Genomic DNA, 15,771 nt, shown 5'->3' on the forward strand with positions numbered 1-15,771 from the left:
TTAGCATCAGATTCATTCATACCATAGTTCCAATCATTGATATACATCGTAAAAAGCAGTGGTCCGAACACCGACCCCTGTGGAACTCCACTGGTAACCAGCAGTCAGCCTGAATAGGATCCCTTTATTCCCACTCTCTGTTTTCTGCTGATCAGCCAATGCTTCACCCATGCTAGTAACTCCCCTGTAATTCCATGGGATCTTATATTACTAAGCGGCCTCATGTGCAGCACCTTGTCAAAGGACTTCTGAAGATCCAAGTACACCACATCTACTGCATCTCCTTTGTCTACCCTGCTTGCAATTTCCACAAAAAATTGCAATAGGTTAGTCAGGCAGGATTTTCCTTTCAGGAAACCATGCTGGCTTTGGCCTATCTTGTCATGTGCCTCCAGGTACTCTGTAATCTCATCCCTAACAATCGAATCCAACAACCTTCCAACCATTGATGTCAGGCTAACAGGTCTATAGTTTTCTTTCTGCTGCCTCTCACCCTTCTTAAATAGCGGAGTAACATTTGCAAAGAGAAGTGGGAGAAAGAAGCGGGGTTGGTACTTTCAGAGGAGGCTTGGGGGGAAAATCTGCAGCTTTCAATGGTCCTCGACTAATTCTTTGACTTGGAGAGAACATTGTTGGAAAAACATTATAAGATACTTCAAGACCCCATATCAGGAAAAATATAAAGATACAAACGTGACGTGTTGGAGAAGGTGCGGCTCCAAGGAGGCAAATCATTTTCATATTTTCTGGGATTGCCCTAAGTTAAGTCTATATTGGGAAGGTATTCATAGAACATTAGTTAAGGTACTTAGGTCCCAGATACCTCTGAACTTTGAGACACTCTATTTGGGGCATGTATTGTTTCTTGAACAGAAGGAAGATATAAAGTTGCTGCAGGCCCTCTTAGTGGCAAGTAAGAAATCAATCACTAGAAAGTGGCTAAATCCAATACCACCTACATTAGAAGATTGGCACGAAATTATCTTGGAAATATTTAAAATGGAAAAGTTGACTTACTCCCTGAGAATTCAAAAAGAAAAATTTTATCAAATCTGGAATAAATGGATTGAATATATAACCCCAATGCCAGCAGACTTTAGATGACTCTCCTAATGATTTATACTGCTCTTCTCATCAACACAGTAATATTGCTAACGTAAGCACCCCTAGTCTAAATGTCTTTTTTTTTGTTTTCTTTTGGAAAATAGAGAATTAACACAAGTAAAAGGAAAGATTTGGGAAAGGGATAAAAAATAAAAAAATTAAGTAAATAAGCACATAGGGATTGGATAATTATGACTGCGGGCAGGAGCAAGCATGAACAAATTAAGATATAAACACCTACAATGGTTGTTACATAGGCTTATATACAACATTTTGGACCAGTGGAAATGGTCCAGAAGGGTTATATGGAAACTATTATTACCATTTTTCTTAACAACTAATACCATTACTTAGCCTAATAGATTAGAATTACCACAGTACATAATTATCTGTTTAAGTGTCTAATTTGCTTTTATATCATCTCAATGTGTACTTAAGAATGTATAAATAATTATAGTTTTATACATATAAAGAAATGGAAAAGGTTATATGTGTGAAAAAAGTACATGATATTTGTGAATTCCTTATCCAAATAAAAATAAATTTAAAAAAAAAAGATCATTGTTAATGTTTTCACAATCTTGCAATCTCTCCAGCTACTTCCTTCAGAACCCGAGGGTGCATTCCATCAGGTCCAGGAGATTTATCCACCCTCAGACCATTAAGCTTCCTGAGCACCTTCTCAGTCGTAATTTTCACTGCACCAACTTCACTTCCCTGACACTCTTGAATGTCCTGTACACTGCAGATGTCTTCCACTGTGAAGACTGATGCAAAATACGCATTCAGTTCCTGCCATCTCTGCATCTCTCATTACAATATCTCCAGCGTCATTTTCTATTGGTTCTATATCTTCCCTCAACTCTCTTGCACACTTTATAAAAAAGCTTTTAGTATCTTCTTTGATATTCGTCACCAACTTCCTTTCATAATTCATCTTTTCCTTCCTAATGACATTCTTAGCTTCCTTCTGCAAGTTTTAAAAACTTCCCAATTCTCTATCTTCCCACTAGCTTTGGCTTCCCTGTATGACCTCTCTTTTGCTTTTACTCTGGCTTCACTTGTCAGCCACGGTATGTACTTTCATTCGAAAATTTCTTCTTATTTGGAATATACCTGTCTTGCACTTCCCTCATTTTTCGCAGAAACCCCAGCCATTGCTGCTTTGCTGTCCTTCCTGTTAGTGTTCCTTTCCAGTCAACCTTGGCTAGTTCCCCTCTCATGCCATTGTAATTTCCTTTATTCCACTGAAATACTGACACATTGGAATTTAGTTTCTTCTTCTTAAATTGTAAAGTGAACTCGATCATATTGTGATCACTGTTCCCTAAGGGTTCCTTAACCTTAAGCTCTTTTATCACCTCCGGATCATTGCGTAACACCCAATCCAGCACAGCCGATCCCCTAGTGGGCTCAACAACAAGCTGTTCTGAAAAGCCATCCCTTAGATACCCTACAAATTCTCTTTCTTGAGGTCCAGTACTGACCTGGTTTTCCCAATCCACTTTCATGTTAAAATCCCCAATGATTATCATGATATTGCCTTTCTGACATGCCTTTTCTATCTCCTGCTGTAATTTGTAATCCACATTCTGGCTGCTGTTTGGAGGCCTGTATACAACTGCCATTAGGGTCCCTTTACCCTTGCCGTTTCTTAACTTAACCCATAGAGGCTCTCTACCTTCTGATCCGATGTCATCTCTTTCTAATGATTTAATATTATTTCTTATACATAGGGCCACACCACCCCCTCTGTCTACTAACCTATCTTTCCGATACACCATATATCCTAGCACATTCAACTCCCAATGGCAGTCATCCTTTAGCCAAGTTGCAGAGATGGCCACATCATACTCGCCAATCTGTAGCTGAATTTCAAGATCGTCCATTTTATTTCTTATGCTGTGTGCATACAAATACAACACTTTTAGTCCAGTATTTGTTGCTTTCTGTTTTAACTGCACCACGCATCTATTGCCCTGTAACGCATCCCACCAGCTGTGATTATGCCTCATCTCCTGCCTGTCCTTTCTATCATCTCTGTCACTATCTTTGATTTATTTCTGTTTTCTCCTTCCTCAGCCCTATCACTCCGGTTCCCATCCCCCTGCCAAATTAGATTAAACCCTCTCTAACAGCTCTATTAAACCTGCCTGCTAGAATATTGGACCCCTTTGGGTTCAGGTGTAACGTGTCCTTTTTGTACAGGTCGTACCTCCTCCAGAAGATGCCCCAGTGATCCAGGAACCTGAAGCCCTGCCCCCTACACCAATCTCTCAGCATTACTATGCCTGATATGCTATTCTTGCGCTCATTAGCACGTGGCACAGGCAGCAATCCCGAGATTACTAACCTGGAGGTCCTGCTTTTCAACTTCCTACCCAACTCCCTGAACTGTCTCTTCAGGACCTCCTCCCTTTTTCTACTTATTTCATTGGTACTAATGTGTACCAAGACTTCTGGCTGTTCACCCTCTCCCTTCAGAATACTCTGCACCTGATCTGAGACATCCCGTACTCTGGCACCCGGGAGACAACACACCATGCGGGTACCTCTATCAGACTGACAGAACCTCCAGTCTGTTCCCCTCACTATGGGATCCCCTATGACTACTGGATTCCTCATTTTCCTCTTTCCCTTCTGCACCACAGAACCAGGCTCAGTGCCAGAGACCTGTCCTGCTCCTGCTTAACTTCTCTCTGTAACTCAAACCTTTGAATCCCAACAACGTCCTCATTAATCTCTTCTGCACTTTGTACAGATTAAAGGTGTCTTTTCCACAGATACCAACCTAAACTGAGCACAGTATTCCAAGCATGGCCTCACAAACGTGTTATTTAACTCCAACATACATTTTTTTGGTCATTCCTGTGGAAATGTTTGTACATAGAGTTGTCCACCACAGAATCAGGCCTTTTGGCCCTTCAGATCCATGCTGACCATTAATCTATTTACAATCAGTGACCAGTTTATTAGGAACCTCTTGTAGCTTATGAAATGGCCACTGAGTGTATGTTCGTGATCTTCTGCGCTACAACTCACCCACCTTAAAGTGTTGTGTGTCCAGAGACGCTCTTCTGCACCATGGTTGTAACACGTGGTTGTTTGAGTTACTGTCACCTTCCTGTCAGCTTGAACCAATCTGGCCATTCTCCTCTGACCCCTCTCATTAATAAGGTGTTTTCACCCACAGAACTGCCACTCACTGGATATTTTTTGTTTTTCACACTGTTCTCTGTAAACTCTACAGACTGTTAACACGACTCAAAGTCCAAGATTCAAGATTAATGTAATTTTCTGTACAGTAGTGTAAAGGAGAATGAAATAATTGTTACTCTGGATCTGAGGCAACATAAAAGATAAAGAACACAATAACTACTTTCTAAAAAATACACAAAAATATAAATACATCTGATAGCTTACATACATGGATTGATTATATGCCCATAAGGTGTCTCTAGGCTACACGTAAGGTGACTGATGAGAAATAATAAAGTAGTGGTGGAGCTAGTGGGTGGAGGAGTTGATCAGCCTTACTGCTTGGGGAAAGCAACTGTTTTTGAGACTGGGGATCCTGGTGTGGATGCTATGTAGTCTCCTCCCTGATGGGAGTGGGACAAACAGGGTGGGTGGGATCCTTCAAGTAAAGTCAAACTTCTTGTCATTTAACTATATTCATGTATATGATGACACTGGCCCTTTTCTGACACCTTTCTGTACATACTGTTTGTCCTTGTTGGCGAGCAGACTGGTGTTGGTGATGTGTTGGGCAGCTTTGACTACCCATTGTGGAGCCTTCCTCTCCGCAACAGTACAATTTCCATACCAAGCAGTGATGAAGCTGTTAGGGTGCTCTCCACTACACATCTGTAGAATGGCATAAGTATGGACATGCAAGGTCCAGCTCTCTTCAGCCTCCTCAGAAAGCAGAGGTGTTGGTGAGTTTTCCTGACTGTATGGGATGTGTTCTGGGACCGTGAGAGGTTGTGTGTGATGTGCATTCCCAGGAATTTGGTGTGAGCACAGTGTAGAGCAGTGGGCTCAGCACACATCCGGGGGGGGGGGGGGGAGTGGGGGGGGGCACCGATGTTGAGGATGATGGGAGGTTGTGCATGAAATGAAATTCCAGGAGATCAGCAGTTTCTGAAATACTGAAACCACCCCATCTGGCACCAACAATCTACATGTTTTTACATAATGAGTTGCTGCCAAGTGATTGGCTGATTAGATATTTGCATTAATGAGGTAACTAATAAAATGGCCACTGAGTGTACATTTATCACGTTTACTTGCATTAAGCCCAAAACCTTCTATTTCTTTCGATGCAAGAAAATGAATGATGTTGAACTGCTTTGATAATGGGCTTTAAGAGAGGGCTTACACTGCCATTCCCAATTATTTTTAACAGACTTTCTTGTTCTTTAATGGGCAGCACCTTTACCATGCCTTAGAAGACCATGGCCAAGTCTCACCTTAGATACCTGAGCTTGTAAATTAAGGTTGATAATGCAATGAAGTCACTTACTCAAAGACAACTACAGCACAGAAACTGGCCCTTCAGTCCATCTAGTCCATGCCAACTTTGCTTTCTGCTTAGTCCCATCTACCTGTCATAGCCCTTCTTAACCCTCCCACCCATTTACTTACCCAAATTTCTCCTAAATGTTGAAACCAAACCATATCCCCCACTTCCACTGGCATCTTGTCCCACCCTCTGAGTGAAGAAGTTCTGTCTCATGTTTGTAAACATTTCATGTTTCACCCCTAACCTATGACCTCTAGTTCTAGTCTTACCCAACCTCAGTGGAAAAAGCCTGCTTGCACTTACCCTATCTATACCCCTCATAATCTTGTATACCTCTATCAAATCTCTCTGCAATCTCCAACACTCCAGGGAATAAAGTCCTAACTTATTCAACATTTCCCTATAACTCAGGTTCTTGTCATAGCAACATCCTTGTTAATTTTCTTGTGCACTCTTACACACTTATTGATATTTTTCCTGTAGGTTGGTGACCAGAACTGCACACAACAGTATGGCCTCATAAATATCTGAAACAACTTCAATATCCATCTCCTGTACTTAGTACTTTGATTTATGCAGGCCAATTTGCCAAAAGCACTCTTTATGACCCTACCTACTTGTGATACCCATTTCAAGGAGTTATGGACCTGTATTCCCAGATCCCTCTGTTCTACCACAGTCCTCAGTGCCCCACCATTCACTGTTTAAGTCTTACTCTGGTTTGTCCTCCCAAAGTGCAAAACACCTCACACTTGTCTACATTAAATTCCATCTGACATTTTTTAGCCCAGGTTTCCAGCCTGCCCAGATCTTGCTACAAGCTGTGATTGTCTTCCTTGCTAACCACTACACCTCCAATCTTGGTGTCATTCGTAAATCTGCTGATCCAGTTTAACATATTATCATCCAGATTATTGATCTAGATGATAGACAACAATGGACCCAACACCGACCCTGTGTCACACCATTAGTCACAGGCTCCAATCTGAGAGGCAACCATCTACAACCACTCTCTGACTTTTCCCACAAAACCAATGTCTAATCAACTTACAACACACATCAAAGTTGCTGGTGAACGCAGCAGGCCAGGCAGCATCTGTAGGGAGAGGTGCAGTCGTTGTTTCAGGCTGAGACTCTTCGTCAGGACTAACTGAAGGAAGAGTGAGTAAGGGATTTGAAAGTTGGAGGGGGAGGGGGAGATCCAAAATGATAGGAGAAGACAGGAGGGGGAGGGATGGAGCCAAGAGCTGGACAGGTGATAGGCAAAAGGGGATACGAGAGGATCATGGGACAGGAGGTCCGGGAAGAAAGACAAGGCGGGGGGGGGATCCCAGAGAATGGGCAAGGGGTATGTTCAGAGGGACAGAGGGAGAAAAAGGAGAGAGAGAGAAAGAATGTGTGTATAAAAATAAATAACAGATGGGGTACGAGGGGGAGGTGGGGCATTAGCAGAAGTTAGAGAAGTCGATGTTCATGCCATCAGGTTGGAGGCTACCCAGACGGAATATAAGGTGTTGTTCCTCCAACCTGAGTGTGGCTTCATCTTTACAGTAGAGGAGGCCGTGGATAGACATGTCAGAATGGGAATGGGATGTGGAATTAAAATGTGTGGCCACTGCAAGATCCTGCTTTCTCTGGCGGACAGAGCGTAGGTGTTCAGCAAAGCGGTCTCCCAGTCTGCATCAGGTCTCGCCAATATATAAAAGGCCACATCGGGAGCACCGGACACAGTATATCACCCCAGCCGACTCACAGGTGAAGTGTCGCCTCACCTGGAAGGACTGTCTGGAGCCCTGAATGGTGGTAAGGGAGGAAGTGTAAGGGCATGTGTAGCACTTGTTCCGCTTACAAGGATAAGCGCCAGGAGGGAGATCAGTGGGGAGGGATGGGGGGGACAAATGGACAAGGGAGTCACGTAGGGAGCGATCCCTGCGGAAAGCAGAGTGGGGGAGAGGGAAAGATGTGCTTAGTGGTGGGATCCCGTTGGAGGTGGCGGAAGTTACGGAGAATAATATGTTGGACCTGGAGGCTGGTGGGGTGGTAGGTGAGGACCAGGGGAACCCTATTCCTAGTGGGGTGGCGGGAGGATGGAGTGAGAGCAGATGTACGTGAAATGGGGGAGATGCGTTTGAGAGCAGAGTTGATGGTGCAGGAAGGGAAGCCCCTTTCTTTAAAAAAGGAGGACATCTCCCTCGTCCTGGAATGAAAAGCCTCATCCTGAGAGCAGGTGCGGCGGAGACGGAGGAATTGCGAGAAGGGGATGGCGTTTTTGCAAGAGACGGGGTGAGAAGAGGAATAGTCCAGATAACTGTGAGAGTCAGTAGGCTTATAGTAGACATCAGTGGATAAGCTCTCTCCAGAGATACAGACAGAAAGATCTAGAAAGGGGAGGGAGGTGTCAGAAATGGACCAGGTATCAACTTACCACCTCATTCCGAATGCCAACTGACTGAACCTTCTTGACCAGGCTTTGATGTGGAACCTTGTCAAAATCCTTGCTCGAGTCCAAATAGACAAGGACCAATGTTCATCAACTTTCCTGGCAGCTCGGGACACTGGATTTCTGAGTTCAATTCCAAAGCCATCTGTAAGGTTCACTCCCACAGTACAAAGATGTAGAGTTAATAGGTTAATTGTAAATTGTCCAGTGATTAGGTTGGTGGTAAATGGGTGAGTTTCTAGGCAGTGCGGACTCATTAGGCTGGAAGAGCTTGTTCCACACTCCATCTCAAATACAATAAAAAGTAACCTTCACGAAAAACTCTAAGATTAGTTTGACACGACCTACCATGCACAAAGCCATGTTGACTACGTCTAATCAGTACTCATCTATCCAAATACATATCGGGTACATCAGAAAACCTTCCAACAACTTTCCTTCTACTGACATCAGGCTCACTGGCCTTTTATTTCTCAGCATATTTTTAGAGTCTTTCTTAAAGAACAAACCAACATTAGCTGTCCTCCAATTCTCCAACAACTCACCCATGGCTAAAGACTTTCTAAAAACCTCTGCTAGAGCACCTGAAATTTCACTAGCTTCCCAAAAGGTCTGACCTTATCAGGCCCTAGGAGTTTATCCACGCTAACTTGCCTCAACGCAGCAAGCACGTCCTCCTCTGTAATCTGTATAGGGTCCATCACCTTGCTGCTGGTTTTCCTCACTCCTATAGACTCTATGTCTGTCTCATGAATAACTACAGATGCAAAAGAACCCACCTTAAACCCCGCCCCCCAACTTCTTTTGGCTCCATGCACAGATGACCGTGTGGTTAGCGTAATGTTATTTCTGCACGAGTGACCTGAGCTCATTCCTGCTGCTGTCTGTAAGGAGTCTGTATACAACCGTGTGTGTTTCTTTCTATATATTGGTGAGACCTGATGCAGCCTGGGAGACTGTTTCGCTGAACACCTATGCTCTGTCCGCCAGAGAAAGCAGGATCTCCCAGTGGCCACACATTTTAATTCCACGTCCCATTCCCATTCTGACATGTTTATCCACGGCCTCCTCTACTGTAAAGATGAAGCCACACTCAGGTTGGAGGAACAACACCTTATATTCCGTCTGGGTAGCCTCCAACCTGATGGCATGAACATTGACTTCTCAAACTTCCGCTAATGCCCCACCTCCCCTCCTTACCCCATCCCTTATTTATTTATTTATTTATTTATTTATTATTTCCCCTCTTTCTTTCTCTCTCTTTTTTCTTCATCTGTCCCTCTCACTATATCTTCCTCTGATGCTTCCCTCCCCCTTTCTTTCTCCCTAGGCCTCCCGTCCCATGATCTTCTCCCTTCTCCAGCCTGGTATCCCTTTTGCCAAACAACTTTCCAGCTCTTAGCTCCATCCCTCCCCCTCCTGTTCTCTCCTATCAGTTCGGATCTCCCCCTCCCACTTTCAAATCTCTTACTATCTCTTCTTTCACCAAAAGCGGGAGGTCCCGACAACATCCCTGGATGTGTGCTCAAGGAATGTGCTGATGTATTAGCAGATGTCCTGACAGACATTTTCAACATCTCCCTTAGTCAAGCCATTGTCCCCAGATGCTTCAAAGCCTCCACAATCATCTCTGTAGCAAAGAAATCAGTTGTAGCCTGTCTGAACGATTACCATCCCGTTGCACTGACCCCCATAGTGATGAAATGTTTTGAACGGCTTGTCAAGCCAGCCTCCCCTCATCACTGGATCCTCTACAGTTTGCTTATCGTCCAAATTGCTCTACGGTGGATGCAATATCCACCACACTGCACACAGTTCTCTCTCACTTGGACAACAAAGACACTTATGCCAGAATCCTGTACATTGATTTCAATTCAGCGTTCAATACCATCATCCCGCAGAGACTAGTGGAGAAACTGTCGCTGCTTGGCCTTAACACTGCCATGTGTCGCTGGATTCTGGATTTCTCGACAGAGAGACCACAGTCAGTCCATGTTGGCAGGATCATCTCTGACTCCATCACGCTGAGCACTGGATCCCCACAAGGCTGAGTGCTTAGCCCATTGCTGTTTACACTGCTAACACATGACTGTGCAGCCAGATTCAAGGAGAACCTGATCATTAAATTTGCTGATGATACCACAGTGGTGGGGCTCATCAGCAGAAAAGATGAAACTATGTACAGGGAGGAGGTCAAACACCTAGAGAGCTGGTGTAGGGATAACAACTTGATGCTTAATGTCACTAAAACCCAGGAGATGATCGTTGATTTCAGACGGTCTCAGCCTGAGCACACACCCCTCAGCATCAGCGGCTCTACAGTGGAGAGAGTGGAAACATCAAGTTCCTTGGAGTGCAGATCTCGGACAATCTCACCTGGGATTGTGAAACGGGCTCAGCAGAGATTGCACTTTCTGAAGAAGCTTAAACAAGCATCACTCCCCACTAACATCTTAAATACATTCTACAGAGGCGTGGTTGAGAGTGTGTCGACCTTTAGCATCACCACCTGGTACTCCAGCTGCAGTGCTGTCGACAAAAAAGCCTTGCAGAGGGTGGTTAGGGGAGCAGAGAAGGTTATTGGGGTCTCCCTACCTTCTGTCCAAGACCTCTTTCAGAGTCGATGCCTCCAGAAGACACAGTATATCATTAAAGACCCCTCACACCCTCTCCACGAACTGTTTGTTCTTCTGCCATCAGGCAAACATTACATCAAAACTAAAACCACAAGGCTACTAAACAGCTTCCTCCCACAGGCAGTCAGACTGCTAAATAGTTGCTCCACCTGACTCTGCTTTGGATACTTTTAACTTGCACTGGACACTTATAACTGATTTTAACTGACATGTGGCTGTTGTGTTTTACTATTTATTGTTATGTTTATTATTTAGTGTTGTGTTTGTTATGTTATGATTGCACCGCCCCTGAGAAACGCTGTCTCATTCTGCCCTGCAGAGCTGATGTACGGTTAGAATGACAAAGTTTTTTTTGAATCTTTTGAATCTTTGAATCTTTCAGTTAGTCCTGATGAAGGGTCTTAGCCCAAAATGTCGACTGTACCTCTTCCTACAGATGCTGCCTGGCCTGCTGCGTTCACCAGCATTTTGTGCGTGTGTTGCCTTAATGACTATTGCCCGGTAGCATTCACATCTACAGTGATGAAATGCTTTGAGAGGTTGGTTATGACTGGACTGAACTCTTGCTTCATTACAATTTGCCCATCGCTACAATAGGTCAATGGCAGATTCAATCTCAATGGCTCTCCACACGACCTCAGACAACACAAACACCTACATCCGGATGCTGTTCATCTAGAGCTCAATATTTAACACCATCACTCCCACAATCCTGATTGAGAAGTTGTAGAACCTGGGCATCCGTACCTCCCTCTATAATTGGATCCTTGATTTTCTAACCGGAAGATCACAATCTGTGCAGATTGGTGATAACATCTTCTCCTCGCTGACGATCAACACTGATGCACCACAGAGGTGTGTACTTTGCCCACTGCTCTACTCTCTCTATAACCATGACTGTGTGGCCAGGCATAGCTCAAATACCATCTATAAATTTAATGACGATACAACCATTGTTGGTAGAATCTCAGGTGGTGACGCGAGGGCGTACAGGAGCGGGATATGCCAACTAGTGGAGTGGTGCCACAGCAACAACCTGGCACTCAGTATCAGTAAGACGAAAGAGCTGATTGTGGACTTCAGGAAGGGTAAGACGAAGGAACACATACCAATCCTCATAGAGGGATCAGAAGTGGAGAGAGTGAGCAGTTTCAAGTTCCAGGGTGTCAAAATCTCAGGACCTAATCTGGTCCCAACATATCGATACAGCTACAAAGAATGCAAGATAGCGACTATACTTCTTTAGGAGTTTGAAGAGATTTGGTGTGTCAACAAATACACTCAAAAACTTCTATAGTTGTACCGTGGAGAGCATTCTGACAGGCTGCATCACTGTCTGGTGCAAAAGGTTGTAAATCTAGTCAGCTCCATCTTGGGTACTACCCTACAAAGTACCCAGAACATCTTCAGGGAGTGGTGTCTCAGAAAGGCAGTGTCTATTATTAGGACCTCCAGCACCCAGGGCATGCCCTTTTCTCACTGTTACCATCAGCTAGGAGATACAGAAGCCTGAAGACACACACTCAGCGATTCAGGAACAGCTTCTTCCCCTCCGCCATCCGATTCCTAAATGGACAGTGAACCCATTTCTACCTCAGTTTCTAACATATATTATTTCTGTTTTTTGCACGATTTTTAATCTATTCAATATATGTATACTGTAATTGATTTTCTTATTTCATTTTTTTCTTCTACATTGTGTATTGCATTGAACTGCTGCTGAGCTAACAAATTTCATGACACATGCCGGTGATAATAAACCTGATTCTGATTCGGTTTTTAGCCTCCGCTTTAAATACAGTCGGTCCTCCTTATCCATGGGAGATTGGTTCTGGAACCCCCTGCGGATACCTAAAAACGCGGATGCTCATGTCCATTATATAAAATGGCGTAGTATTTTCATATAACCTACTCACATCTCCCGTATACTTTAAATCATCTCTAGATTACTTATAATACCTAATACGATGTAAATAGTTGTTATACTGTATTGTTTAGGGAATAATGACCAGAAAAAATGCTCAAACAATGAGTACTGGAGAGAGAACTTCCGGGTTTTCCTGATCAGCGGCTGTTTGAATCTGCGCATGCGGAACCCGCAGATAAGGAGGACCGACTGTACACCCGATGACTTGGCCTCCACAGTTGTCTGTGACAATGAATTCCACAGATTTACCACCCTCTGGCTAAAGAAACTCCTCATCTCTGTCCCAAAGGTACTTCCACGGATTGCGCCTACATGCTGCATTGCTCAATGACTCTGCAGATCTGGAGCACACATTGAAGCTCTTGTTCAAAGATCACCTTTGTTGTTCAGGGGTGGGAGCCTGTTGAGGTCTGCTGGAGTGAGAAAGCCAGAGGCTTTCTGTGGCTGTAGAACAAGGCAAGGAACTTGCAATTAAATTCAATCCCTTAAATCAACATTTTAGGGATACAAAATTATAAGGGGAATAGATATGGTAAATGCAAACAGGCTTTGTCCACTGAAGTTGAATGAGACTCGAATCAGAGATCATGGGTTAAGGGTTAAAGGTGAAATGTTCAAGGGGAACATGAGGGGAACTTCATTCAAAGGGTGGTGTGGTGAGAGCGTGGAACTGGGTTTGATTGCAAAATTGAGAGAAACTTGGATAGGTACATGAATGGGAGGGTTATGAAGGGTTATGGTCCAAGTGTGGGTCAATGGGATTAGGCAGATCAATGGTCTGGCATGTACTAGATGGACCGAAGGGCTCGTTTCTGTGCTGTAGGGTCTATGGCGTGATCCTATGTAAGAACAAGTCTGCAGTGCTGAGTGAACTTGTCAGCAAAACTTAGAAGTGGAACCAACAGTGTAAGTCTGCAAATGAACTGGGGAGGGAAGGCAAAGGGTAACTGACACACACAACACCCTGCACGAACTCAGCAGGTCAGGCAGCATCTATGGAAAGGACTAAACAGTCAATATTTCAGGCAAGACCCTTCATCAGGGCTGGAAAGGAAGCGGGAGGAGGCCAGGATAAGAAGATGGGGGGATGGGGGGGGCTGGAAGGTGATGGGTGAAACCAGGTGAGGGGGAGGGGGAGTGGGGGGTGGTGGAGGGGGAGGGGTGGTGAAATGAGAAGCTGGGAGGTGATGGTGGAAAAGGTAAAGTGCTGATGGAAACACACGCACACACAAAATCAAGAATCGAAGACTGAAGAACTAATTAAAAATACATGAGCTTCAGGAAGCTGCGGGAAGTGTTGCGCTAGATTGCAGAAGTAACCCAATCCTCACTCACTCAATCCCAGGGGGCGGGGGGCAACTTCATGCACAGCGTTCAAATGGTTCTTAAACCTTTTTTTTCCCAAACTAAAGCAAACCAATGGTGAGGGAATGTTTAAAAATTACCGCGGAACAGCGATGTGGTTAAAAGACTCGAACCTGTGTTCCTGCAAGTCTCTTTGTCCCGACAAGGAATGGTTCGAAGCGTCCACACAGAGAGCACACGTATAATTTCTCCCGGTTAATGTTTCTCGCAACAGAGGTCCACTGGGTGGGTTAAATAAGGCGCACAAAAGTACTAAGATTGATTACTCACACAACTCGCACACTTTCTGACTCACTTGAATGTCGTGTATTCTACTAAAGCCGTCTCCCCAGAACAACTCGACCAGGTTACGAAGCGTGCTGGGTCCAGGCATTTCGGACAAACCTCTGACCCGCAGCACTCTGGTTCCGGATGGCGCCGAGTAGCCTGCGCAGGTCTCAGAACCTTCGGCATCTTTTGTGTTCTTCGACTCCACTGCCCCGTTGGGCGAGGCCCCTCTCCGAGAGGATTTGGCTATACCGGGGAGCCGAGTCAAAGCCATTATTCTCCTAAGGATGAACCAGATACCGGACCGAGTCATCACTCTTCCTTGCTGCCAACAACTCCTCTCTTCCTTCCTTCCTCTCCTCTCCTCTCAAAACAACAAGTCCCTTCGTTCATTTATTAGAGAGCCGGGCCTGGCTCACGTGAGGGGAGCCGGACAATGGGTGGTCCTCCCGTTTCTCCGTCAGAACGTGGTGGGTTCCAATCCCAACTCATCGGCGTTGAGCAAGAAAGTGCCCCGCTAAGGTAGTGCGGCACTGTCAAAGGCTCCTGGTCCCCCAGAAAGAAACCTACTCTCCTGGCTTCCCGCAAAGGATCTCCTGGCGCTAAAGCGCAACGGAGCGTTTACACTTTTTCGGAAAGGTGGACAGCACCTACAGGAGGAGCTGCTTCATGAAAGTGGCACCTTATCATTAATAACACAAGAGATTCTGCAGATGCTGGAAATCCAGAGAAACACACACAAAATGCTGTAGGAACTCAGCAGCTCTGTGGAGGGAATAAAAGTTGACGTTTCGTGCCAAGATTTCATCAGGATAGCATTGTGTTACCTATGCAACACACATCAAAGTTACTGGTGAACGCAGCAGGCCAGGCAGCATCTCTGCCTGATGCTGCCTGGCCTGCTGCGTTCACCAGCAACTTTGATGTGTATTGCTTGAATTTCCAGCATCTGCAGAATTCCTCGTGATTGTGTTACCTATCATGGTTTTCCGGGCCATATCCTCTTCTCGCCGCTACAGGCAGGAATTAACACACAAAGGAGCTGGAGGAACTCAGCGGTTCAGGCAGCATAGGTGCAGAGAAAGACTGCTGGTTTGATTTTCAATGGACACCAATAGACTTGTCTCTGGTTGTGTTTCTCTTAGTACTAATGACTTGGTCTGCACGCACTTTATTTTCAGTGTCATATACAAACGTTTGTAATTTAAGTTTAATTTATGTCGTATGCGTCTGAATCTGTGACGCTGCTGCAAGGTTTGTGAAACGAGAATTGGTAATGCAAGCTTCTTGAGGAACTCAACCTGTCGAGCGGCATCTGTTGGAGGCAAAGGAATTTCAGATATCAGATATAGCATTAGTTTTTTATTAATAGATTTCGGGCTTTTCTCACTGGAGTGAAGGAGGGTGAGAGTCGATTTGACAGAGGTATACTCCTTTGCCGAGTAAAGTAGCCACTGAGTGTGTGTTCATGGTTTTCTGCTACTGCAGCCCGTTTAGAAGACTATAC

At 44.7% G+C, this 15,771-nt stretch overlaps 1 protein-coding gene across 1 annotated transcript in view; it reads right to left on the reverse strand.

The window, feature by feature from the left end:
- Positions 1-14,577, reverse strand: part of LOC140199858 (cytochrome P450 27C1-like) — a 50,349-nt gene extending 35,772 nt beyond the window's left edge. Inside the window, exon 1 of the mRNA XM_072262364.1 lies at positions 14,293-14,577. Coding sequence (XP_072118465.1) covers positions 14,293-14,577 — 285 coding nt within the window. The remainder of the gene's footprint in view (positions 1-14,292) is intronic.
- Positions 14,578-15,771: the final 1,194 nt, after the last annotated feature.

The sequence above is a fragment of the Mobula birostris genome, chromosome 6 (assembly GCF_030028105.1).
Source record: "Mobula birostris isolate sMobBir1 chromosome 6, sMobBir1.hap1, whole genome shotgun sequence".
NCBI classification, from domain to species: domain Eukaryota; kingdom Metazoa; phylum Chordata; class Chondrichthyes; order Myliobatiformes; family Myliobatidae; genus Mobula; species Mobula birostris.